Source organism: Setaria italica, chromosome IX (assembly GCF_000263155.2).
Source record: "Setaria italica strain Yugu1 chromosome IX, Setaria_italica_v2.0, whole genome shotgun sequence".
Lineage (NCBI taxonomy): Eukaryota > Viridiplantae > Streptophyta > Magnoliopsida > Poales > Poaceae > Setaria > Setaria italica.
The window spans coordinates 16,709,926-16,737,590 of record NC_028458.1 but is presented as its reverse complement, the minus strand read 5'-3'; the positions used below and the strand labels follow the sequence as shown (position 1 = coordinate 16,737,590).

The window sequence follows — 27,665 nt, the reverse complement described above, 5'->3', positions numbered from 1 at the left end:
ATGGGATACATTTATGGTGATCTTCTCAAAGCAAAGCAAGATATTGCAGTACGCTTAAATGGAAATGAGAAAAAATATGGTCCTATTTGGGGAATCATAGATGCAAGGTGGGACAGCAAGCTTAAGACTCCATTGCACAAAGCTGGGTATTTCTTAAATCCAGGTTTCTTCTATGACAATAAGAAAGAAATGGAGGATGAAGTCTTGATGGAAGCTGTTGTACAATGTGCAACTCAAATGTACCGTGATGATATAACAATGCAAGATAATATTGTTTCTCAGCTTACTATGTACACTGAAGCCACAGGTTCTTTTGGAACACCGATGGCTATAAGACAAAGAAATATTCCAACAATTTCCCCAGGTTAGTATGTACAGTTGTATAATTCATTCTTAATTTTTTTCGCATCAAATGAAAATATTTTCAACTTTGTTAATCTACTCTTTCCTATTATTGTAGCGAACTGGTGGTCTGTACATGGAGGTAGTGCAAAGGATCTAAGGAAGATGGCTGTCTAACTTGTAGCTCTTCTGCATGTGAAAGAACTTGGAGCGCATTTGAGAGAGTAAGTTCTCCAACTTTGGACTATAAACATCCATCCTGTTATGCATTGTGGGTATTATCAATAATATGAAATGCTTGGACATTATATTCTTGTAGGTGCATTCTAAGAAAAGAAATAGATTGGGTCAGCGTAAACTAAATGCTCTTGTCTTCGTCATGTTCAACAAGAGGCTGCAATGGAAGTATTCTCAAAAGGATAGGGACCCCTTGGTTGCGGTATTCATTGATGATGAGTCAACAAATGAATGGATTGTAGATCCTAATGCACCAGCACCACAATTAGAAGATGATGCTCAGAGTGGTAGTGTGAGAGGTAAGCGAAGATTAAGCCATAAAAGTTCATCAAGCAAAGCAAAGAAAGCACGAGTTGTTGCAGAAGATGAGCAGGAATAATTTGATTCTTCTGAAAGTGAAGAGGAAGATGAAGGGAACATTCCTTATGCAGATGGAGATGGTTCAAATGACCATGAGGCCGATGATGTTGCTTCTGACAACGAATGATAGTCTTGTGAACTATTTTATGGCTCATAATATGTTTCTTTGCAAACTATATGTGAATATGTGATGATTTAATGTGTGGAACACTGATATTTATTTTCTTAATTTAAGCATATGAGACATCAATTGTTTGTATGCAATTAAATATCTATTTATACTTATTATTCATGAGATATATAATTAAAATTATGTGAGATTATTAGGTGCCGTTATTGGAACTTATCGTCCGCAATATCGTCCGCTATCCGCAATCCGCTACCTCGACATCAATCCGCTACCAACCCGCTATTCGCCATACTATTATCTCAAATGAAACAAACAGGTGTCTGGTGTTTTGAACATTCGGAATTTAGGCCTTGATGCCTTCGATAGACCTTACCGAAAACTGCATTAGGAGAGCAGAATAGTTCGCAGGTTGAAGTACCGCATACCCATCATATCATACGAAACTAGCAAGGTGGCCTGCGCACATAGGGCAGGTAGCTAGCTTTTTATTAATGCTAATATTTGGATGTTTTATTTTAAAATAAACAAATATATACAGTTGCGTTAGTCAAGTCATCGTAACATATCAAGTTATTATCATATTTTTTATTATCATATTTTGTGACGTGTCTTTATGAATATGAATTAAAAGAACATGGATGCCTTCTATAGGAATATATTTTATTAGTATTTATTGAAGCAACATAAAGATTTATACATTTTTATAGGAATATAATTTTTTTAGATTTTTTATGAAGATGTACATTTTTTATTGTGAATTTTTGTTATGATGATAAATTACCTTATATTATTATATTGCTTGTGTCGATTGGTTTAAATAGATTTGATTATTTGACCTTTTACATCAACATATTTTATATTATTTTATTAGGAAATTCATATATTAACTTATTATATTCTAAATGGGTTGTTTATTTAAGGATTTTTATTACCATCATCGAGGGCTTTTGGAAAAGCATTTCCTCATTATTTTAAAATAAATTTAGTTATTATTAGTTGTATTTTAAGTGGACTCGCTTCCACTTTGAAGTTGACTTATTCACTCGGCCAATCGTGGGAATGTGCATAACTCGTACAAACCAAGATTGGGCATTTCTTTGTCACCCGCATATGCCAGCTGCTGCACGTGGGTCAAGGCGGGAGCGCAGATTAATTTTGCATCTCGTAATCTTTGAAGTTTTGCTATGCGTACGCCAAAGATCATTCCAAACAAGACTTCAGCTCTCTGGGCAACGTCAACAATCCGCAACGGCAACGGCGACTCGCTGACGACTAGATCGACTGCTTGTCTCGACTAGAACTAGTTGGGAAAGGACTCCACATCATCGATAACTAGACGGAATCAACTCCGACTAATCGGCTTCATCAACAAATCGTCACGGCTTCATCAACGATCGCCATGGCTTCATCGGCAATCGCCCATGAATCAAGCTAAGTCACTTTTTTCAATAATTATTTTTTCTCCGAGTTGTTTTCAGCATGGTTGGCCAATATACTGACTACCTATCTGTGTGCATCTCTCGATGGTAATTACCCTTCAGAGCTACACTTTGCCAACTATTCCTGGTATATTGACCGACAGCCACGGGTTTAGTACATCGAATTACGGAGGCTACGGCCACAGGTCCAGTGCACTGAGTTTTGGAGGCACCGCCACAGGTTCAATACATTGAATTTTGGAGGCAATGACTACAGATTTGATGCACTGAATACTGGAGGCTCACAGCGGCTACACACTAAGGAGGCACAAATCCTATGCGCACAACACACGCTCTACTCGCTAGAGGGCGGAAAACTTTTGCACACGATCGTGCAGTCTTTTTGTCGCAATGTCGACTACTTATTTTAAATTTTTTCTCTTAGCGGTTGCCAATATCCTTGAGCAAAATACGCCTTAATTCGTGATAGCCTCGGATCTTCAGTCATGCCTGAACGCTTGGACGCGAGACAAAGATCTTTTTTCAAGTCAAGTTTCGGCGACGACTCTCCAGGACGCTCAGCGTACCTATAATGGCTCCGCTAGCTCTCAAACTTGGGGGCTAAAGCACCAATTACTACTCGGAATACCTCTAGTAGCTCTGCTAGTTCTCAAACTCGAGGGCTAAGCGCCAGTAACTACTCGACGTGGCTCCTATGGCTCACCTGGCGCATAAGCTCGGGGTTGAACATCACAAAACTACTTGGATCATGACTTGTGTGAAGACTAAAGACCTTTGGATTGATTATTTAATTATTCCAAGGCTCGGGGGCCGATAAGCTACACCCAACAATTGATTTTTTTTCAAGATGAAAGAAGAAGATTCAAGATTTTATTGACTCTCAGCCTGATTTTTCGATTCAACCTAAGGCTCGGGGGCTACTCCACATGGAGTGCGACTTCTCGCCCTCCATATCACATTCCAAAGATGAAGATTACAAAATCAAGATAATCAAAGGCTTGAACACACCGTAGCCTCATGGCAGCTTTGAGGAACTTTGAAGATTTAGTCAGACAAGTACTCGAAGAGCACCAAAGTTACTCGGCGAGGATCTAAAAAGTACTCGAAGGCTGCTGTATTCGACTATGAAGCGCTCAGAGGCTTGTCGGGGATAGATCCCCAGTACCCGCAAGAAAGGAAGAAGACGGATTTCTACAAGAATTCCTTTATAATCCTACTAGGACTCCTACCATGTAATCCTACTAAGACTCCTACCTTATAATCAACTAGTAATCCTGCCCCTGGAGTATATAAAGGAGGGCAAGGGTACGTAGATCAACCATCATCAATAGCTAACAATCAGGCTACACAACACCTAAGCGCAGGACGCAATATACAACACTCCAAACAGGACATAGGGTATTACGCTACTCTGGCGGTCCGAATCTGTATAAATCTGTGTCTTGTGTCATCGCTTTTACCTTCGAGTTCCAGATCCGACGATCCACCAACAAATCTACTACCTCGAGATACTCCTTCGTAGGTTGTCGAGTATGACACAGACATCGGTGACACGAGGCTCTGGAGCCGTAGCCGCTCATCCAATTGTCTACGTGGGTGGTATGCAAGCGCTGGATCTAGGGATGAAAACGGGCAGGAAAAACACCCTCTCCCATTTTCACATTTTATCTTCGGGAGTGGGCGTGATGTTGGGATATACGGAAAAATGGATAAATACGACAGAAATAAACGGATACCAGGAATTAAGCCGGGATCACGATCCATTGTTCAAGCTGCCCGCTGCATGGTTTTTAGGCGCTGGTTTACTATTGCTGGGCAAGAGCGTAAGGGTGTTTGGTGCTTTAGTCCGGACTAAAATTCCTATCGCATCGAATACTTAGATATTAATTAGAAATATTAAATATATAGTAATTACAAAATCAATTGCACAGATGGAGGCTAAATTACGAGATGAATCTATTAAGCCTAATTAATCCATGATTTGACAATGTGATGCTACAGTAAATATGTGCTAACTATGAATTAATTAGGTTTAATAAATTCATCTCGCAAATTAGCCTCAATTAGTTTTATAATTAATTTATATTTAATTCTCTTAATTAGCTATCTTCAATGTGATATGAACTAGATTTTAGGTTAAGATCAAGTACCGGCGAGCAAGAAACAAGCAAGCAGCAGCGCGCCATCACACACGCGCGGGCGGCGCGGCAGCACTGCAACATGCTTGCTGCAGCCGCACAGCGCAAGGTGCAAGCAGAAAGAAGCTGTTGGGCACATGGGCCGGAGCAGGCCAGCAGGCCGAGTGAGCTTGTTGGGCCTAAACGTATTTGTATGCCGTAAATACGTGCAGCAAACACTCTTTTCCGTTTTCGGTCCCGGTCAATCCCGTCCTATTTACCGAATTTCCTCGTAAATACGAAAATGGACGGGACAAAAGCGGTGTAGGACGATACGGAATTGACCGGGACGGAATTTTTCCATCCCGACCGACACCGTATCCCGTGTAAACCGACCGTTAAAACAGAAAACGAAAGAAAATGGGAAAAACCGGCGGTAACAGGAGCAGGAACACTTGAGGCCATTTCCCGACCGCATTCATGGTTACCGTATTTAGCCGGGATAATTTCCATCGATTTTCCCATATTAATTATACACAGTCCTCGTATTCAGCCCACATGTGAATTGTGAAATCAGACCAAGCCTTCTCCGGCGTCCCCTCCATGCGTCTGGAGGCCTAGCCCGCTGGCCACCCGCCTTTGGCCTCCAACAAAACCAGCCTCAGGCGCCTCCCCAAGTCCTAGCTCGCCTCCCTCCACTCCTCTCCTCTCCATTCCGCCGCCGCCACTCCGCTACCTATGCGTCTCAACGTCGAGCCCGGTCCTGAGCAGCGACAAGCCTCACGGCGTGATGACGCTGTAGTACACCTTCCCGTCGGGCGCGCGAAAGTTGTCGGTGGAAGTGGAGGAGGAAGCATGAGGCGGCGCAAAGCGCGAGGAGGGCGCGAAGTGTCGCAACGTTGGCAGCGAAGCAGGAGCCGGCATCCTGGCCGGACACCGCCGAGAGTGCCACCAGCGTGCTCTGGACGCCCCACGCCCGGCGGCTGTGACACGGTGGGAGTGCGAAGGTTGGAGCGGCCACGCGGCGAGCCGCCGCGGATCTCAACGGGCGCAGGGCTGGCCGTGGCGTTGGCGTTGCTGATATCCATGGGCACGTTCTTGGCCGGATCGGAGAGCGTGGAACTGTTTTTGCTACGTTCCCAAGGAGTGGAGAGGAAGTGGTTGTGCCTGTACGTCGTTGCCTGGTTGGCCTGTGCCTATGTGATGTACTCCTGTCATGCTGTGATGTGCCTATGAGACTAGATCTTAAATCTTATGATCTTATCTGTGTATTGCTCATTTATTTGCATATGGATTATGCATGGTTGCAATTGTTATGTCGAGCTAACTCTTTGAAGTGGTTACATGTGTCAATGTTCCCATTTTGTGTTATCGATTCCCGATCGTAATTGACATTTCTGATCGAAATATTCCATTCATATCGATTTGTTTTCCGTCCGGAAGCGGGAATGGCTAAGACGTTTTTCCGACGTTCCGACCGCTTTCATCCCTAGCTGTAGCCGGTCGCAGCCGTTGGGCGCCCCGCAGGCGGCAGCGGACCGGTGGTGGAGGCAACGTCAAGGGCAGTGATGCGCGGCTCGCCGGTTGTTGCCGCCCCCTTGCACAGTTGCACGCCCTGCAGCCGGCAGCTCGGTGGAGCAAACTTTCAGTGCAGTCGAGGACGGACGGTACAGGGACGGACTACTGTCAGTCTGTCTCAAACGGGATAACTTTGCCGGCGTCACGCCGATGAGTTTTTTTGGATCGGGCGATGAGTTCTTTGATTATATCGCGTCAGCAATATAATTGTTTAAATGTTCTACTTCATGTTGTCTCCAATTACACAATAATCCAGCACAATTGTTTCTCAATCATTGAAAGTGTCCTTGAATACACTTGAAAGTGATCTTTTTTATTCGTAGTCTTTTGTATCCGGCTTATCTAGAATTTGAGGTCGTGTCCGCCACCGACCGTGAAAACCATTTTCACAATGTAGTATAGTCGGTACACTCGATCAACACGCACGCACAAGATGTTGCACACACCGACACACGCATTGACGCATCGCCTGTCATGTCTCGAATACAGGCTACTGTTTCTCGCCCTGCGTTAGGGTCTCGGCGATGCCCTTGGAGAGGCAGTAGGCGATGGACTGGATGGTGATCATGGGGTTCACGCCCACCGCCGTGGGCAGCAGGCTGCCGTCGCACACGTACAGGCCTTCGGCTTCCCAGCTCTCGCCGCGGCCGTCCACGGCGCCGTCACGGGGGCTCGACCCCATCCGGCAGCTGCCCATCTGGTGCGCCGAGCAGTGGAGCGCCCACTTGTCGGCCGTCGAGTGCATGGGCCCCTTCTCGATGGTCACCTCGTCCAGGAACGCCTCCAGGTCCTCGTCGCGGAGGCCCTTGCACCGCAGCCGGAGCCCGTCGCTGCGGTGGGTGCCGACCTCGGCGGCGCCCGCGGCCACCAGGATGCGCAGCACGCGGCGCAGGCCGTTGCGGAGCTCCTCGACGTCCTCGCGGCTCGGGGTGAAGCGCACGCGGCCTTCGCCGTCCACGAACCCGGCGCCGCGGTCGCGGACCAACGCGAACGCATGCGCAGTGCGGGAGTACCGGCGCATCCGCTCCTTCATGTCGCGGCCGGACTCCCAGGGGACCATGGCGGCGAAGGCGCCGGGACCCAGCGCGGGCGTCTCGATGATGGTGCGCTCCGTGACGCGGTGCATGCTGGTGATGATGCCGCCCTCGTAGGACTTGCCGGTGAGCTGAGGGTCCTGCCTGTTCTCCGGGAAGTAGCCCCACGCCATGGACACCGGGTGGAGGTGCAGGTTGCGGCCGATGTGGCGGTTCTTGAGCCCGCTGTTCCGCAGCAGCGGCGGCGTCATCAGCGCCCCGCACGCCGCGATGGAGACCTTGGCCTCGATGCGCAGCTTCTTGGTGATGCCGTCGCTCGCGCAAGTCGACACGAGGCCCACGCACTTCTTGCCCCTGCCGCGCCCGCCGCCGCTGTTCTTCTCGAACACGAAACGCTCGGCCTTGCAGCCTGTCAGGATGACCGCGCCGCTCGCGACGGCGTCCACGAGCCACGTCGTGTCGGTGCCGCGCTTGTCGCCGGTGGGGCAGCCGAAGTTGCAGCTCCCGCAGAAGTGTCCCTCCGACGAGTTGCGCGGCACGGCGTCGGCGCACAGCCCAAGCGCCTCGCACCCGCGGCGCACCACCTTGTTCTGGAACCCTTCCTCCCGGCACCCGTCGGTCACCGAGAGCCGGGCGCACACCGCGTCCATGGCCTGCGCGTACCCGGGGCTCGCGAACACCGGGAGCCCGTGCTCGCGCGCCCACTCCTGCGTCACCTCCTTCGGTGTGCGGATGCTGGCGGACCAGTTCACCGCCGAGCCGCCGCCGACCGTGGCGCCCGTGAAGATCATCGTGGTAACGTTGGACGTGCAGAAGATGCCGCCCCGCTCGAAGAGGCGCTCCATGGACGGGCCCTCGATCGAGCTGTAGTCCGAGGCGGTGAAGTAGTCGCCCTTCTCGACGACCACGACCTTGTACCCCGCGGACGCGAGCACCGCCGCGGCCACGCCGCCGCCGCAGCCTGACCCGACGATGACGGCGTCGCATTGCACTACGTGGTGGTTCGCGTCCGACGCGACCGGCTTCACCGTGAGGCCCCTGCCCACGAGGGACCTGAGCAGCGCGTTGTCGTCCAGCAGCCTGGTCTCCACGACGCCGACGTCGAGAGGCCGGGACGGCGAAGGCGCCGCCTCCGTCTGATCCTCCCGTGGCTCGTGCACGCTGTATCCAATCGCTTTCCAATACGGATTCTCAGAGTTCTCGTTCACCTGCATGTTAAACAGAAGTTGAAGAACAGAAAATTTTTGCACTGGCATATTTGCTTAACATCTTGGAGATGGAAAGTGGTGATCATGATCGAACATAGATTCTTGTCACAAATTCCATTGCATCGATGTTTCGCCAGGTGAAGTAAGGCCGGGATTCTTGTTTTACTTTTTGGTAAAATATTGCTACAGGTGGATGGATTTGCAGAATGCTTGTGGATGGTGACCTTGACAATTCACAATCTATTTGTTAAACAAGCTGCGACTCGGCATTCACATCAGTGCTGCAATTATGCTACTTGATATAGCACTACCAAGTTAGGCGCAGGCACGGAGGCACCCAATATTTTTTGTGGCTACATCTCATAGACTGGGGCACCTATGACTACTATGTTACCATCTCTCATAACACCCAGATTTGATAAACGTTCTGTGTCTTGTGTGTACTATGTATGACCGAGTAGACTGATAGTGATACTGGGAAGAATCAACTGGTGCGGAGGTGCCACAGCCAAGTTGCGTTCAGGTAAGCATAGTCATTTTTCAGTTATTAGGACTGCATTGAGTGGTCAGAGCAAGACTTTACAGTTTGGTTTTCTGAAAAATTCAATGCTGACAGTTGATAGGAGGGTCGATTGCTCTATCAAGAAACTGCATGACGATCCTGTGTCTAACTGCACAAACAGTGACTGGAACTGCAACGACTAACCACCCAAAAAAAAAAAACATCAACGATACTGACGGATTTCGATTAGCAAGTTACATTTCCTAGCTAACTTCAGAAACTAACAGCAAGGGAGACTTGAGTTTCAGGCATAAGTGTGAAATTACTGTTTGAGTCCGAATTAGCAAATCAAACAGATGTTGCATCTAGAATAGCAGGGAAGTAATGCGAATTGTGTCCACTAGAGGCGACCGCCTGACCGGAGCCTGCAGAGAGGTCAGAGACGGGGCCTTCCACAGAGCTGGCCCCATTAATTCCAAGCATCCAACCTTTGAAGGTCCGAACAGATCGGGAAGTATGGCAATTTGGCACCAACTACTGAATGAGCTGTGGCAGGCTACAGCATAACCACTGTTTCAGATCTCTGCAGTAACACTTAATGCTGTGTTGGCACTATGTTTTCCTTTCCTAATTCTCATGTTCTTGATGTTCCCGGTTGCCGATCGTACTAAAAGCGAATAGTTCAGCGCTGCCAGGGTGGCCGGGGCATGGTATCTTTGAGGTTGTATTCAGAATTTTAGAAGACTGACAGTTTGGTCTCGCTACATTGAAGTGCCTTGCCATTGCATTTAGACAAGCGGCAAGTTTTGGTCATTACTAATTGAAGTTTCCAGAAACCTAATCTCCTTTTATCTGAGTTTGATTTGATCATTTTTTTAATTAAGCTGCCAAACAATGCCTAAAGGGGATGGCCAGTTTATTGTGGTCAGAATGGGACGTCAGAGGAGGGAAGGTGCAACCGTGGCAGCAACGAGCGAACGGAGACACGGTGGCGGGCGTACCATGGCGTAGAAGACGTAGTGGCAGAGGATCTTGACGATGGCGAAGGCGATCCGGAGCGGGAAGAGCCAGCGCACCCGGTTCCAGCGCTGCAGCGCCGCCTCACGCCGCTCCGGCGTCATGTCGGCGAACTTGCGGACGTAGGGGAAGCCGCCGGCGAGGCACAGGCGGCCGCACAGCAGCAGCGTGCCCACACGCGTGCTCAGCACCCACAGCACCACCCACGCCAGCGCCACCGCCTCCCGGATGCACCGCGTCACCATCAGCTCAGCAACCTTAATAAAAAGGGGGGAAAAAAGAAGCTGGCATGTTATATCCTGCAGAAATCGAACTATTTTCCTTTCAAATTGTAGCCAAACTCCGTTTCAAAAAATTCTAGCGAAATTCTCGTGAATCTTTTTTTTTTCCTTCGGCCTAGGCATGACATCACAGTGACGTAAAAAGTGCTTCCTCTTCTCCATGATAGATAAGAAGAAACTGTACTACACATCATAGTGGTACGAGCTGAAGGTGCAACGTCGATGCCAGAATAGTTGTTGGCACGACGAATTCAATCCCTCAGGTCGGGTGCACCGCTACTGTCCCGTGCACCGGACGGGAAATCTGCCAATTTCAGGGGACACTCCCTGGCGACGTGAAGGACGGTGCTGGTATCTAGCCAGGAGGCCCAGGACCCGTATTTGGTGTGCACACGCTGCGGACGGGACAATACCCCTATTGTGAGCTCCCAGAGCATTGACCTGCGTGTGCAGTACTGCAGTCATGCAGGAAACGGCAGTGTCCCTGACGCACGCCGCTCATGAATAAATGGATTCTTCTCACCTAACGCTCCGATATCGACATGCCAAGATGAATCTGAATCCTTGCTTTGTTTATGCAAGTCAGTCAGAGGATATGATTAGTTTGGGCTAGACAACGGAGACAGGAACAGATAAGAACTGGGCGATTGGACCGAGAAGATTGGAGGAGCTAGTAGTAAACCAAGAACAGACGACAGCACGTATGTTTGATCGTGGGTGGGTCGGTCAGGTGGTCACCTCGTCGGGGATGGTGGAGTCGGCGGCGGAGGCGCGGTAGAAGCGCTCGAGGTCCTTGCCGCCAGGCGGGTCCCCGCGGCCGTGGGCGCCGTCCGCGGGCAGGGACGGGATGAGCGCGCCGCACATGGCGCGGAGCGCCTCCATCTGCGCGGGGTGCATCCCGTGCGTGTACCTGTCGCGCCGCCACCCGCGCAGCAGCGGGTGGCCCCTCGCCGCCGCCGCCGCCGCCGCCTTCTCCCTCTCCTCGCCCTGCACCGCCATTGCCCCCGCGCCTCAAGAGATGAGGGTTCTTGGCTCAGGCAAGGCTGGCTGCCTGCTTCGTGTGGTGGGGCGACGTGTGATGAGCTGGGCTTTGGCGCGCGGCGCGCGTGTTTATATAGAACTCTGGCCTGGGATGCGAGTAGCGACGAGGGAATTCAGGCCGGCAGCTAGGGGAGAGCGACGAGGAGCAGCAGAGATAGATAGGGATGCGCATCCCCTTCTCCTCAATCAATACGGTTCACCAACTAACCCCGGGAAAAAAAAAGAGGGCATATGGTGGACTCATCAGTCATCACGGAAGACGCGCCCGTCGCCATGTTTGGCAATGCCTTCGCGGCTTGAGACTGTGTCTTGCGATCGAGAGAGGAGAGAGCACTCCCTACGACGAGTTTTTTTTTTTTTTGAAAGAAGGTACGACGAGATATACATGTCCTAACCTGGGGCCCACAGGCGGTGTGACGTGGATTCAGGCAAACATCGATTGCGTATTCGGAGCTGGCTACTTCTAGTTATAAGATTTCGTTGAGCTAGAGGCAGATGTACTGGGTTTATGTCAGCTGTTATGCTTCTAATTCAACTAAAACTAGATATCATCATTTTTACGGATCCAATGCGAAACTATGAGACGTAAAGGCCTGTAGTTGTGTCAAGCAGAACCTGTAAGGAGGGATGAAATATAGGCTCGGCCTAACAACAAGTTTAAATCCCTCTTTAAATCATCGGAGATTCGATGTCCGGAGAGGTTGTGTTTTTCATCTCTTACAGTGCCCTTGAGTTTAATTTTAGAGACGTAGAGGGGTATTTTCATCTGTAGCATCACTTGAGGAGTTGAGGTGCACTTTTTTATTTTATACGATCATCCTGTATCAATCCCCACGTAAAGATCAATATCGCGGGTGGCATTAGTGTAAGAAACTGTTTTGTCAAAAAAATAGTGTAAAGGTTGCTTGTACCCCATGGTTACAACTGTCAACTGTGTAATAGACTAAGATCGAGGACTAACAAATAATGTCATTTGGGATGACATTTGATGGGTGTTGCTACCAGAAGTGGACAAGCAACTTGGTGTGCTCGGGCCGGAGAAGTTGCATTGCATCAGTAGTGCGTACCAAAATGGTAGGCAGGTTCCGCATGATGGGTGGCCCAGCTGTCATGGTAACGAGTTGGCCGGCCGGATGATGTGTGCACCCATCGCCTGACGCGGCCATTGGCGATAAGGATTTAAGTTTGTCCTCTGCTTATGGATTAAGAGATTAGAGATAATGTAGCTGTTTCAAGTTCAAGATGGGCACGTATTGATTCAACCCAACTGGGAAGATATACAATACCTCTAGCTTTTCATTTTTTTAAAGAAACATGTTGACTCGAATCCGAGCCAGCTAAGTGCAATCTAGATTTTTTTTCTCTTTTTTACGAGGGAAGTGCAAAATAGATTGACAAATGACATGTACATGTAGTAAGAGGCCCCGCTATGGCCTCTGATTTACTTAAAAAAAATATGATCACTGATATGGTAACTGCGCACCTCGGTTGAGTTCCACTCCTCTACAATGATATAGGCGTAGTTTTCAGTGAATTAGACAATTAGTGGCCGTGATTTTTGTAAGTGGCATAGTATGATATAGTAAAAGTTCACAATATATTAGTAAATGTAGTGAAAAAGGATTTAAGGACGACAATAAAGAGCATACGTATCGTACTAACGTCTTTTCCAGCGCATCTCTTGAGCTGAGATCATTTAAATGGAGGCGTAATAAAATTTAAATCGAGCATTAGCCACGGAAGCATTGCCCATCCATTGTGCCCGGATGGATCGGAAGTAACACGCTGTGCCCTAGTAGACACCATGCACGATGGCATCGTCCTGGTGGAGAAGCACGTACGACTGCGGGCGAGATGCTTTTATTGTGAGAAGCAGTATTGACTTGGAAGGCAATGACCTGCGCCACCAGTTTTTATCCTTCGGGGTCGGGGGGCGTGAAGAAATGCACGCTTGCGATTCACGAATCATGATCCACCACACGAGATTATTTGGCATGCAGTACCGCGACAGCTGAGCTGCAAAGGTACATGGATTAAAGTTACATGGATTAAAAGTGGATTAAAGTGCTCTTTAATTACTTGAACTAAAGTTATTATATTAAATGCTATGGAAAGATCCTTTTACCCTTGACCTCAAACTCCCTCATCCCACCTATAGATTTCCATTTAGCACTAACACGATGGGCCGACCCGAGCACAACACGAAGAAGCACGGCCCGGCAACGCCCCGGCCCGTGAGCCATCGTGCTAGTGCCAGGCACGGCACGGCGTTAGTGTCGAGCCTGGACCGCCTATCCGGCCCGCAGTGCCGGCATGGGCACAGCACGCTTAATGGGCTGGCACTATGCTAGCTCGATAAATATTAGTCGTTGGATCTCCTAACTAAACCAGAGCCATTAGATTCACATCGAGTCATATATAATCGTGGAAACCCTAGTTCCTCACTCTCTATTCTCTTCCCCGTCTCCCACGCGAGTGCAGGCGGCGGCGGCGGCGGCGACGACGGAGCGGGTGGCGCGACCTCAGGCCGGCGCGAGCACGCCGAGCTACCGTGCTCGACAGCATGGCACAGCACGGCTAACCGCCCATAGGACCGTGCCAAGGTCGAAATGTCGGTACGGCGGCACTACACGGCATGGCACGACTAAGCCACCGTGCCGCATAGTGCAGTGCCGCATAGTGCAGTGCCGCGTCGTGCCCGTGCCAGTGCCGTGCCGTGCGGCCCGGTTGGCCATATATAATCCCACCTGTTGCCCCTGGCGCCAAAACTTCTGGCCCCAAAGCACCGGTTCACTCCTGGCGCCAAGGAGCGTTCTAGTTCTTTCTTGCGCCAAGGCCAAAACACATGTTCATACACTTTGAAAAAAATATTCATACAATGTTCATGCATATTCATACACCTATACAATCGGAAAAAATCGTCCATACAACATAGTTCATACACATCAATAACCTACTAAACAAACCATCGACTATCCTATCACGGAATTGATTCATGTTTTGATCTTCATTTCCATGGTGTATATTTGATACATTAAGAATTAAGAATCGGTTACGATACCGGTGTACCGGGGCCAGCAACCCGAGTAGTGACGGGAGCGCGGAGAAACGACCGAGAAGACAGGCCTGGTAGCTAGACGAGAGAGATAGGAGTAGTTTTCTCTGTCTGAAAAATGATCGTCCGTCTCGTCCCTTTGTCCTAAGATTGGGGACGTGGCTGCAGAAAACGACAAAGTTTTCTAACCAGACGGGTGCCATCTCACCCTCACCAGTGTGGAGGGTGAATTTGCCTGCGACAGCCGACAGCGCACGGGCATCTGCGGACTGACGCAGGCATGCAGCCATCCTTGGCGCCCCGGGCCCAGGCGACGGAGCAACTGCCCATGGCGTCCCCGTTCGGGCCGTTTTCCTCCCGAAGAGAATGATCGATCGGGGTGGCGACCGCGCCGTACGCAGCGGCGTAAGCGCGCCACAGGGATCCGTGGAGAGCCCCTTTTTAGAGCGGCAGCAGGACGCGATCTGGATCTCAGATTCTCAGCAGCTGTGCCGAGGCATGTTGTCAAACTGTGGCCTCTTAATCCGCTGCTGTAGCGGGACGCTAACAGTGACCGAAGCTCTAGGGTCTGGTTTCAGGGTCTCGTATCAGGTACGCAGGATCCCGGCAGTGCAGCCACGTGCAACTGGTATCTGGGCCGTGTTTAGTTGGGGAATTTGGGAGGTGCCAAATTACTGTTACAGCACTGTAGCACACTGTAGCGTTTCGTTTGTATTTGTGAATTATTGTCCAAATATTGACTAATTAGGCTTAAAAGATTCGTCTCGCAAAGTACAACAAAACTGTGCAATTAGTTTTTAATTTCATCTACATTTAGTACTCCATGCATGTACCGCAAGTTTGATGTGATGGGGAATCTTCTTTTTGCATAGTGTCAAAGTTGGAAGTTGGGAGTAACTAAACATGGCCCTGATTGGTTGAAGTCTCTACCGAGCCAAGCTAGCTAAAGAACTTGATTGGTTGCTTTGGCTCGTTAAAGAACTTGATTGGTTGCAGTGCCCAACTACTTTTCTTGTTCTATGTGCACCTCCTGAGAACTCACCGCTGCATCGCGTGAGCCTGACTTCGAGGAAACATGGATTTTTATTGCATCTCGGGAGGCAGGCTCGAGGAGTCCTTTTGCATCCCGCGGGAAAAGCTCAATAGCTAGCGCAGGCAACCAATCAACCCAAGGCTGCATCCCTAGAGCCTGGTTCGCCTGCCAGGCGGGGAACCCATCGCTCTCTAGAATCTGCGAATCGTTTTCTCCATTTTTACCTTTTGATGGCGTTTTCTCCATTTTTACCTTTTGATGGCCTGTTTGCTTCGCTGAAAAGCAGACAAATCGACCCCAAAATCACCCGAGTTTGATGTTCCCTGATGCTTTGCATTTCCCTGCTCCGAGACTGACGAGGGGAACACTGGGATAGGGGCGTTGGCGTCGGCAGATAGCGTGCAGGTGGCGAGAGCGTCGTTCCTCAACTCCGACAGGAGCGTGCAACTCTTTTCTGGCTCACGGTTGCGCTAGAATCCGCCCATAACGCTGTTGCCGTTGCTGCCGCCCCGCCACCGCCCGGGAGGGCGGAAAACGATCGAGAACGCCGCTGATCGTTGCGTCCAGCAACGCCGATGGCTGGCTCTGAGGTGAGCGTCGATCCCCGGCAGCGTCAGGCCGGCAGGATTGCAGTTGCGCGCCACTTTGCAGTTTTACAGGCCTGCAGGCTGCGGCAGCGCTCGCATTGAATCCTCTGGTCTGCCCCTGCCGCCTGCTGATGCAATACCAGTATACCACCGGACCGGTGACTGACGAGGCCTCCCCGTGCCCACGGGTTCAGCGGCCAGCGCTCCCATGGTTTTCGCCGAAGCGAGCACGCACACATGATGCCAGAAACGATTAGGCACGGCGCCCGGCCGGTCGATCGCATTGAAGAAGAGGGCGAGCAGAGCTGCGGAGCAAATGGCGTTCCAAGCGAATTGAAGGCCCTTCAATTTTTCAGAGAGGTAGCTCGGCTCGCTCGTCCGCCTCTGCGTGTCGCAGCGAGCAGTTCACCGGAGGGGGGAGAATCTGGCACATGCGCGCGCTCGCGTTAGATCGATCAGGCCATGGTCCACGGGCACAGAGCATACTACAGAGGATGGCCTACGGCGACAGGTGCGCCGTTGTGCTTGTGCGAGGCCGGTCAGGAACTGTGTGCGCTGGTCCTGGGTGAGGAAAACAGGGGGTCGGCGGCGGTGGATCGATCCGGCGCGCGCGCCTTGGTAGCGGCCATTCGCGGATGCGCGCTGGACCACGGCGGGTCGGCGGCCTCTGGAGGTTGAGGCGCGCGCCCGCGCTCGCCGCTGGATGCGCTAACCACCCGTACGAACGGAAGGAAGCGTCCATGCCTCCATGGGGACGCCGGAGACGAAGGTGATTGGCCACCAACCATGTCGCCATTAGCCAACCCAAAGAAATGTCTCCTGGCCGCGCTGTCTTCTGTCTGTATATGTGGAATTTTTTTTATTTTTTCTTTTCCAATTTTGCAGAAATAAATAGCCGACCAAAAAATTTGTAGAATTAGACCTATACTGCCAGTTGAAACGGCGGTAGCTAAAAAAATAATAGAGAGTTACCGTCGGTTCAAACGACCGTTGGGTGATGTGGCAGCGCAAACGGTGGTAGCCACCCCCTCCCACTGTTCCGCTGGCGGCAGGGGGTGGAGCCAGCTATAGCCGGTTGAAACGGTTTCAACCGGCTATAAGTTCGAGTAATTTTTTTTATTATTTTATTTTCGTGTAATTTTTCTCTGAGGGAAAAAATTATTAAGTTACACTGGAAGCCCTAAATATTCGAATATATCACTATTAGTTGCAATATGAAACTTCCTAATTTGAGAGAGGTAGAGCACTTAGAGCGAATAATTGAAATTGAATTAACTCCTAGGCATTAAATACATAGTTGTTAACTCCTAGCACATGCTCCACCCCACCACGCCACCACCACCCTCCTTCTCCAGCAGCGAAACCCCACCGCGACGCCACCTCCCCAAGGAGAACGTCGACCCTTCCTCCTACTCCTCCTCCCTGGCAAACCACGACCACAGGGCCTCCCTGTTCTGTTCCCCATCCTTCGCCACCAAGCTGCTCTCCGCCCGCAACTGCCTACTGCCCCCGCGGCCGCCATCCTCGAGGAAGCTCGACGTCTCGTCCACGGCGGCCCTGTCGCGCCCGTGCCCGACTCCGGCGTCCACGTACGGCTAGGGTTTCGTGGGCGATTTCAGGGATCCAGTGATGGGGGTGATGGATCTGGCTTGACGGGTGCTGACTCTGCCTTTTTTTGCTGTTTCGGTCGTAGGTGGTTGTGAGGATACAGTCGGCGGCCGCCGTGCCGGGTCAATGACGAGGAGCGGAGGAGGTAGGCGAGGATGGGCGGGGGCCGGAGGCCTGCGTGCACAAGACGGCGGTCAACTCGGGCTACGGGCTAGCACGGCCCGTCAAATTGTTTGTGCTCTGCGGGCTAGTCCGACACGAAAAAGGCCTTGCGGGCCCGTGCTTGGGCTGTCGGTACAGCCCGTGGGCTGTGCCATGTGGGCTGGCATGGCACGGCACGACGATGTCATCATGACGGGCTAGGCCCGCCACGAAAATTAACGGGCCTTGCCGGGCCCGTGCCGGACCAGGCGAGGCAGCTCGAATGGACAACTATACTTACTGCCAGTTCAAACGGCGGTAACCGTTTTATCCGGCGGTAGGTCTATTCTGCAAATTTTTTGCTCGGCTATTTATTTATGTGAAATCGTAAAAGAAAAAATATAAAAATAAAAAAATCGTATTGTATGTTCCTTGTCCACAGAAGAATGTAAATTTGGGCCCATCTCGGTCCAGCCAGAGCTCGGCCTGATAAGCGCGTCTCGGTCCATTCCACAGGTTTGGGTACTGAGCCCATCTCGGTCCAACAAATGAAGGGGCTCCACAGTTTGGGCCGAAATTACTACGCTGAATCAGCCCAGGAGCACCCCACGTTTCCAAGTGGGCAGCGCCGCTACGAAAGTGCGAACGGCGAACGGAACGGAAAAGGCGGAGGAGAGGTGAGGAAAGCAGGGGAGGGAACAGAAACACCGCCGCTTCCGCTCCTTCCGCGTCCACTGCTAGCACACGCCACCACCTTGCGCGGCGACTGCGGCGGCGGCGGCGGATGAAGCGGGGCGCCATGGGCCAGGAGCAGCCGCCTCACTACAAGGTTCGGCTCGCGCTCCCTCGCTCTCTTCGCACGCCCATCGTACCGTTAGGTCGTCTGTTCTTGGTGGGACGGAATGCGAGTTGGGGGGAGCGGGGCGGCGGCGGCGCCTCGCGGATTCGAGGGGCGCGCGTGCGTTGTGGTTGTCACGGTCGAATATGGGTGCCCTAGTCTCTGGCCCGATCGATCGGTACCAAGGTGATGAGGTGGGGTTTTGGGTTTAGGGCGCTATCAGTATCAGTGCTATTGCGAGAATTGTTGATCGCCGTGTAATACTTCTTGCAAGGAAGTACCAGCGTTGGAGGTGATTTGGAGAATTGGAGCGTGAATGTTTGTGGTGTTGTTTGCGTGTTGAGCTGTTTTGTGAGGATTTTGCTGTTAGTATGGTGTTTTGTGAGGATTTTGTTGTTAGTATGGTGTTTTGTGAGGATTTTGCTGTTAGTAGCGTTTTCTGAGGATTTTGCTATTAGTATGGTGTTTTGTGAATGTTAGTATGGACGTATGGTTGGCAAGATTTGGAACGATCTTTTAGGAGAAAGCTAAAGAACACACTAGTATTTCAGAGGAGCAATTCACACGATTTTGTGAGGGAGTGGGAGAGAAGAGATGGCCGGGATGCTCACCTTCTCCACCTCTGGCAAGAATCTCCTGCGAGCAAATAGTTGGGGTTTTCAGGTTATGGTGATGCTCACTCAAATCCTTTGGCCTCGCTGCGGCGGCCACCGCGACATGGGAGGTGGAGGAGGCTGGTTAGCACAGTGCCGAATCCGGCAGCTTCCACTGGAGACAGCCAGACAGGGGAGGTGGTGTTGTGAAAAATGTACTCCGGAGGCGCGGAATAAGTCGGTGGTAGAGCTCTCCGGGATGGCACATCGGGGTTGGAGCGTGATCTGCGGGAAGCACTGTGTTGGCACTTGGCAGTGGCAGTGGAGATGCGTGGTGCGGGAAGGGTTCCAGATGTGTAAGATCCAGCAGAATCGATCTGGGCTGTCGGATTTTCATCAAATAGTTGAAAAAATTAATTGTTTCTTGGGCCTGGAACACCTAATTTTTTGCTAGACATGCCCATATTTTAAGGATTAAAAGTTAAAACACAGTAGGGTATTTTTCTTTTTTGAAACTAAGGATTTAGCGTATAATAAGAGAGAAAATAAATGATTATGTAGTATGTTTTGATTCCAAGGGTTCAGAAGTGGTATAGGAGTAGTTTCTAAGCTTCTCGGCCCTGATTCCGTGATGGTGCAATTATGCTTTATCTGAAATTCTGAACCGGGTCATTAGACACTGCAACTGGTGGGCTGCTTGTTTTATCAGTATATTCGAGATGAGGCCAGGCTATGGTGTATGGCGGTAGCCAAAAGGTCTTAGCAGCTTGTGGCCATGATGCCTATTTTAGTTAGAGGTTGTTAGTCTTGGTCTTGTTACATTTTGGTAAGTTATGATGTAACTAGCGTGTTCCTGGTGGGCGTACGTGCACTCATGTGTTGTAGTAATCATCTTGAACTTCTTTGGTAATATAATGATGCGCAGTGATGCCCATGTCAATTGAGGTCATTAGTTGGGGGCTTGTTGCTTTCTGGCAAGTTCTCATGTAACTAGTGCGGTGCTGGTGGGGCCGTGTGGCTTCTTTCTTAATTTAACGATGAATGATTCTCCTGTGCGTTTGAATAAAAGAGTAATAAGTAACTTGTGAGAGTTGGAACTTTAGTCAGTGCTTTACAGCGTGCACCTTCCTCCCATGCATAAGTATCAACTTTGATCAATTCTTGGAAGTCATCTGGCCCTTAGGTGTTATCAGCATACTTAGCAATTATTCCTTGGGAATCCTGAATCACGAAATTAACATGTAATAGCTATTGTTGTATGTTGCGAAGCAAAACATATAATATGAAATGGATTGAGGCTTGCATGTGGCGCTTACTGAATTTGTTTTTTTTCTGTAGTTCTACTACATACTAGCTTCATTCTTGTTCTGATGTTCTTCTATTGCAAACTTTGATGCACATTATTTTTTAAAGATCAGTGATTACTTAGTAATTTGGTGGTTCCACTGTCCTCTTTACAGATCTATGTCAAGATGGTGAAAGAAGTGGCACTTGATGTGAAGTGCACTGATACCGTTGATCAGATTAAGTCTAAGATTGGTTCCATAGAGGGCATTGATAAGAACCATCAAGCACTCTTTTTTGGTGGAAATCACTTGGAGAACAACAACAGGCTCGCTGATTACAACATCACGACAAACTCTTCTGTCGACCTCTATGTAACTGATGGGATGCAAATATCTGTCAGTATCCCCTCTGTTGGAAAGATAATCAAGCTCAATTTGAAGAAATCCCAGAGTGTTGCTGATGTCAAGGCAGAAATTGAACAGAAGGGAGGAATTCCACTGGATGAACAAATCCTGATGTGTGGATGCCAACAGCTTGAGGACAACAAGGTGTTGAGCCAGTGTGGTTTGAGCAATGGTCAACCGCTGCATGTTCTGGTCCGCCCAACTGACAAGCTGCGTATATCTGTCAGTGTTGATGTTGAAAGAACTGTGAATCTAGATGTGAAAAGCTGGTATACTGTTGCTGATGTCAAGTTGATGATTGAGACCTTGGAGGGTTTACCTGCACGCTCACAGATACTCATGCGAACTCAACCTGGCGGTGCTGAAACGCTCAAAGACACTGATACGCTGCAGAATCAGCTCATCAGGAACAATGACACTCTCACGCTATATCAGAACATCCAGTTCTTCGTCAAGACATATGAAGGGAGGACGTTAACAATGTCGATGAAGACGTGCGACACAGTGGATGAAGTCATGAAGAAGGTTGAAGAAAGGTCGCTGGCCAAGGCAGGTGTCTACTATCTGCACTACAGGGGGCGTGCTCTGTGTCCTGGGGATACTCTTCACAAGCACAAGGTCGTGAACAATTCCACAGTCGAAGCCCGCCTCCATAATTCACATGTTAGTATGGCAAAACAAAAGGAAACCCTAGGGAGCTAGTTGCAACCTCCTTTGTGCTTAGGTTAGTTGCTTAGCCTCAGAGATGACTATAGCTTCACCATTTTGCGCTTCTGCGGACACAACGGTTAACTGGATGGTCGTGACTGTTGGTTGGGTAAGGTCTTGTGTCGTCTGTCTGGTGGATATATGTGCGGTTAACTGGATGTTTGTAACTCTTGGTTGGGTAAGGAACTAAGGACTCGTGTCGTCTGTCTGGTGGTTGTGCTTCTGTATCCTCTCAGGAACGGTGGCTGAAGTTTGCTACCCAAGGAGAAGATGCGATTCTGTTATTATAGCTTTTCCCACTGTCATTTCTCAACGCAACTTGCTCTCCATCTGTGCCGTTAGCTCCCATTCGAGCGCTTGATATAGATGAATCATGTCAACCGGGTACGATTAAAATTTGACAAATACGCAGAAGCAAGTTTTTGTACAGCAGGTTTCACCGTTTACTCTCTACTGACTGCTGAGTACCACACCAGAGGAAAGAAAATACCAAATATCAAATGCACGAATCATCTTTTGGCGCATGCATAAAAATTCTAAAACAAAGCTACAGATGTCCGCTATATGGTGTGTTCTGTGTTGTGCCATCCTGTAAAATTTTAATTTCAAATCAAATTGCCCAATCACGAGAACACGAACCCCGCATCGGCCACCGCGCCCTCGTTAATGGGAAGCCAAAAGGTCGCGAGACGCCGCTTAAAATCATGATAGCAGCGGAAGCCGCAGCACTTCCCCCGCTCCTTCCGCAACACAAACCCCTGTGCAGAAGCAGCGCCGAGGCGAGCGACGAGCCGACGACGCGGCACACCTCCATGGGCTCCCGCCAGGAGCACCAGCCCCACAGCGGCTACAACTACAAGATAAGCAGCGCCCCGGTACCCGTCGCAGTAGGTTCCCGTCTCTGTGTATGTGCGTGCGGTTTCTCTAGGGTTTAGGGTTTAGCGTACGCGGAATGTCGGTTGCTTGTTGCTTGACGGTGCTGTGTTGTGAATTCGGGGAGGGAGGGAACATGGATTTTTCACGTATATATGTGACCACATGAGTTATCCAAACCATTCAATTTTAAATTAACGGTGAGATGTGTTGAATTTTCTGTCTGGTCTGCCTCCAAGAAAAATGGGGCCTCTCTCAAGAAAGCCCTTTCAGAAAAATCTTGCAAGAAGAGATTAGCGCTGAAGGCCATTTGATGACGATGACTACATTCTTGAGGCGTAGTTCTGGTCTTAAAAGTGCCCTGTGAGCATCTTTTTTTCTTCTTCCAAATGTGGATACCAAGATTTGAAAGTAAGGTGTATTGGTGTAAATGTGTACTACCTCTCGCAAGTCACGTTTCTATTGGCTCCATTTCCATGGGGATCAAGACGAGTTAGGCATGCTTAATCTGAACCTGGTTTTCAGATGCTGCCATTAGGGGTTTAATGCCGGTTTTGTAGGATAAGCTGGTGATAAATAACATTTTTAGTTTTTTTATCCAATGTTGGTGGCCTGCTTCTTGAATTTAGTTACTTCATATTGTGCTTTTTACCACCAAGGCGCACATATTTACTTTGATCCCTGTAGCAATACTTGCCTTAGGTGGCTTAAACAGCAAATTGTTAAGGAACAATTTCTTTTATTTGTTCTCAAATGTTTGTTTAATCTTGTTTTGCTTCAGCAGCGTGTGTTACCTCCAATTTTGTTTCCATGTTTACTTGCTTGGGCTTATGCTTATTTTTTAAAAAAAAAATAATACCGATCCTTTCTTAGTGTTTGCTAATCTTGTGTCCAGATCTATGTCAAGATGATGAAAACTGTACCGCTTGATGTTGAATGCACTGATACAGTCGATCAGGTGAAGGCCAAAATTGGTGCCATCGAGGGGATTGACAAGGGTCAGCAAGAGCTCTTTTTTGCTGGAATTCACTTGGAGGATGACAACATGCTCACTGATTACGACATCAAGACCAACTCTTTTGTTGACCTCTATGTGACTGATGGGATGCAGATATCTGTCAAGATACCATCAGTTGGAAAGACTATCAAGCTCAATGTAAAGAAATCCCACAGTGTTGCTTATATGAAGGTTGACATCGAACAGAAAGGGTGGAATTCGTCGGAATGAACAAATCCTGAGGAACGCAGGCCGACAGCTTGAGGATAACATGATGCTTTGTCAGTGTGGTTTGGGCAATGGCCAGACGCTGCATGTTCTGGTTTGCCCAAACTGAACATCCTTGTCAATATCGAGGGTGAAAGAACTGTGAATCTTGATGTCAAAAGCTGGTATACTATTGCTGATATCAAGTTGATGATTGAGACTTTGGAGGGTTTACCTGCCTTCTTGCAGATACTCATGCAGACTCAATCTGGCGGTGATGCAGAACTTAAGGACACTGAGATACTGAAGAGTCTTCATGTTGAGAACAGGGAGATCCTCATGTTGTATCGAAGTGTCCAGTTGTTCATCAAGACTTGGGAAGGGAAGACGTTAACAATGTCAGTGAAAATGTCTTGCACGACAAAGGATGTCATGAAGAAAATCGAAGAAAAGCTGCCGCTTAAGGAAGGTATATCTACACTACAGGGGCCGTATTCTATCTCCTGGGGGCACTCTTCGGAAGTCTAAGATTGGGAGCAATTACACGATTGAAATCCGCCTTCGGAATGTTGAGGGCATGTTCGCTTCAGCTTATTCAGCCGGCTTATCAACCACCAAACAGTGTTTTCCTCTTATAACAAATCAGCCGTTTCAGCTTTTCAGCCGGCTTATAAGCTGAAGCGAACAGGCCCGAGGAGTACAACAAAGCAGAAAGAAGCGCCGAGAAGCTAGCTAGTTGGGTCAAGAGACTGAGGGGACGTTTGGTTCCCTTTGCTTATTTTTAGCACGTGTCACATCGAATGTTTAGATACTAATTACGAGTACTAAACGTAGACTATTTACAAAACCCATTACATAAGTGGAGGCTAAACGGCGAGATGAATCGGTTCCGTCTGGATGTAATCCATCATTAGCAAATATTTACTATAGCAACACATTGTCAAATCATGGACTAATTAGGCTTAATAGATTCATCTCGCCGTTTAGGCTCCACTTATGTAATGGGTTTTGTAAATAGTCTATGTTTAATACTTCTAATTAGTATCTAAACATTCGATGTGATGGGTGCTAAAAATAAGCAAGTGAAACCAAACCAGGGCTGAACTAAGCTGCTTAGTCTCCATTAGAGCTCGCTAGTTGCAGTTTTAAGCAGCTTAGTACCATCTCGTGAACTGGCCGATTTTTCATGCATTTTTTATTGGGTCTTTCTTTTGTTGCCCATCTAAGTACTACGAGTGGTTTCGAAGCAGTATCTTTGGCGCAGTTGCTAAGGGGGTGTTTGGGAGCACTCCATTCCAAATTTTTGAGCTCCACTCCACCAACTCCACCACATTGCAGCTCCACTCCACCAACTCCAAAAAAATACCAGAGCTGTCCACATGTTTGGCAAAATGCACAGATCCAGCTCCAAAAACAGAAGATCTTGCTGTGTAAAGTCCATTATACCGATGTGAATGGGTCCCACTTGTCAGTCTCTTTAGTCTCCCTTTCTTCTCCCTCTCTTCTCCTTTGCTTTTGCTGGTAGGGAATGGAAGGCCACGGGCAGGGCGAGCAGAGGCGGGCGGCGCGAGGGGCGGCGGGCGGGCAGCACGGGCGCTAGGCCCGCGGCGCGGCAGGGGCGGGCCCGCGGCGGGCGGCCGGGGCGGCGGGCCGGCGGCACGGCAGGGGTGGCCGGCGCGGCAGGGGCGGGCGCATGGCGGGCGGCCGGCGCGGCAGGGGACGGGCGCGCGGGCGGCAGGCCGGGGCGGCGCGAGGGGCGGCGGTCGGGCGGCGCAGCGGGGGCCAGGCGGGCGGCGCGGCGGGCGGGAGGTGCGGCGGCGGCGGCGCGGTGGAAGGCAGGGGCGGCACTGCGCGACGGGAGTTCTTTTTTTGTTTCGCGAACCGGTAACCTGTGTAACGAGTGGCAATGATGGGTAAATACCCACCAACTCCACGAGGAGGTCTGTAAAGGGGGTTTTTGGAGCACCTCTTGAGGTACTCCACAAAAAACGTGGATCTACCCCACTGCTCCACCTTTTTTCCGGAGCCGGAGTTGCTGGAGCTAGACGCGTTTGACTGCGAAATTTTCGGAGTTGGTAAAGTGGAGCAACTTTTTGTGGAGTGAAGTGCTCCCAAACACCCCTAAGTCTTCTGCGGAAGGAGCAGAGACAATGCTGCTACTAATTCTCCCGCTACAGTAGCAAGTGAACTTCAAAAGTTCCAGACTAATGCATTGAAAACGTTAATCATGTTACTACGGCTTTTCCCATTGACAGTCATGGGTAATTGAAACTCTAAAACAATCATGGGCCATTGTGAAATCAAAGCATGAGATTGTATTTTACTAAGACCAAGCATTCCCTCTGTTATTATTCTTTTCGCTGTCATTTCTCATAGCAGATTCAATAATTCAGCATTTCAGCTAATCACCTGTCTACAAGACTAAGCACATCATTAATAGACAAACTACGCAATGACAATTTTTTACTCGTCTCCTACCAACCTACCCGCTTTTAACCGATCAACCGTCTCCTTTTCTCCTCCTACATTTCCTAACACCACCTGGCAAAGATTGCATTGGAGTGTACGTCTATCTGATCGCTCAACCCAGCGACAAGCGTGCCATCTGCAAGTGGAGAAGATCAGAAGACTGCACGCCATGCGTGCCATCTGCGATCTGCCATAGTGGAATTTGGTCAAAAGTTGCAAGCAAATCCCGCGTGCGCCGAGTTTACCACTAAGCCCCCATACATGTGCGGCTGACGTGCAAAATCCGGAGTGGGTCTATATAAAACAGAAGCGTAAGTACGCTCCATGACGCAAGAGAGAGTGGTGGCCTGGGGTAGGAGTAGGACCGGTCAAGGACACGAAGGCCGCCTCCTCCCCATCACTCGCCATCCTTATCCCCCGGAGTGGCCCACAAGCGGAGCAAGGCGGCCGGCAGGGGCAGGAAGGAGGCAACGGCGGCGCCGGCGGGTGCCCAGCAGAGGACGTTGACGCAGGGAGCGGCGGCGGCCGGCACGTGCTGGGTGCGGGACGGCGGTGCTCCAAGCGGCGGCCGCCGGCACCCAGCAGAGGGCGTTGACGCCGGAAGCGGTGGCGGCCGGCCGTGCTGGGTAAGGGACGCTGGTGCTCTGAGCGGCAGCCAGCGGCACACGCAGGGGCGCGGGTGTGGAGGGAGGCGATGCTGGGAGCGGCGGCGACCGGCCTGCCCAGGGGCGCCGGGCGGAGGGCGGCAGTGTGGGAGCCTTCGGGCGGTGGCGCTGGGGGGCAGAACTGCGAACGGATAAGGAGAGATAACAGGGGAGGAAAGAGAAATGGAGAGGAGAAGGAAAGTGGAAGAAAATAAGGAAAATAAATGAAAATAAAAGAAGAAGAAGAAAGAAAAAAGAGAAGGATTTTTTTTTATCTATTTTCAACCACAAGGAGCTGCTTTGCCAAACGTTTTTCCAACCAGACAAATCGGAGAAAAAAAAAACTGCTCCACTAGAGAAGCCACAGTTGAAGCTGTTTCAACCACAACCACAGTCCCGCCAAACGAGCCTGAAATGTGCCCCACCTTATTGACGTGCGAAGGCTTTTGCATCCAGCAAGTACAACTAAGTGAGAAAAACTAAAAAACTAAATGAGAAAGTTCCTCCCACGACAGTAAATTGAAAAAGATAGGTACCCTTCAATCTGATGGAGACTGGAAAATCTATGAGGTTTTCCCAAAACTATATGGTCAAAGATAAAATCAAATCTCACCAAAGTGGCGGTGCTTGGGGTTGGTATATGTGTGCGGGTCATTATATTTATAATCTTGGTGGGCGTACATATTTTGAAAAATTTGACAAGATTGGCCACCTCTAAATGTACCTAGGTGGCTAGGTGTGTAGTTTCATCCTAAGTTTTTTTCTTTTTGAATACTTTTATAATATAAACATGACACAAGGTTAGAAAAAAATCGATGGCAATGACTATCAAATAAATCCTCTAAAAAATGGGCTTCCCACTGGATGGGATCACGTTAATTGTTACATATTTTTTCATATAACCTTCCAACCCCCATTGGTTGGTGAGGGTCCAT

General features: G+C 49.5%; 3 protein-coding genes and 1 pseudogene across 3 annotated transcripts; 3 read left to right on the top strand and 1 right to left on the bottom strand.

Moving 5' to 3' along the window:
• LOC101761890 lies at positions 1 to 1,066 on the top strand. The gene is made up of 4 exons (XM_012848982.1): positions 1 to 364; positions 461 to 513; positions 662 to 878; positions 981 to 1,066. The coding sequence occupies exons 1-4, from the start codon at positions 1 to 3 to the stop codon at positions 1,064 to 1,066; spliced, it is 720 nt and encodes a 239-aa protein (XP_012704436.1).
• Positions 1,067 to 6,451: 5,385 nt separating this feature from the next.
• On the bottom strand, positions 6,452 to 11,478 carry LOC101767034 (long-chain-alcohol oxidase FAO2). The gene is made up of 3 exons (XM_004982824.3): positions 10,984 to 11,478; positions 9,949 to 10,221; positions 6,452 to 8,445 (listed from the first exon to the last, which is right to left on the bottom strand). Exons 1-3 carry the CDS (start codon positions 11,242 to 11,244, stop codon positions 6,694 to 6,696), a joined length of 2,286 nt encoding a protein of 761 aa, XP_004982881.1. The 5' UTR covers positions 11,245 to 11,478; the 3' UTR covers positions 6,452 to 6,693.
• Positions 11,479 to 18,383: 6,905 nt separating this feature from the next.
• On the top strand, positions 18,384 to 21,853 carry LOC101766622 (polyubiquitin). Its single transcript, XM_004982823.3, has 2 exons — positions 18,384 to 18,539; positions 20,602 to 21,853. Exons 1-2 carry the CDS (start codon positions 18,495 to 18,497, stop codon positions 21,532 to 21,534), a joined length of 978 nt encoding a protein of 325 aa, XP_004982880.1. The 5' UTR covers positions 18,384 to 18,494; the 3' UTR covers positions 21,535 to 21,853.
• A 499-nt stretch (positions 21,854 to 22,352) lies between these two features.
• LOC101761492 lies at positions 22,353 to 25,882 on the top strand (annotated as a pseudogene).
• The last annotated feature ends 1,783 nt before the right edge of the window (positions 25,883 to 27,665 follow it).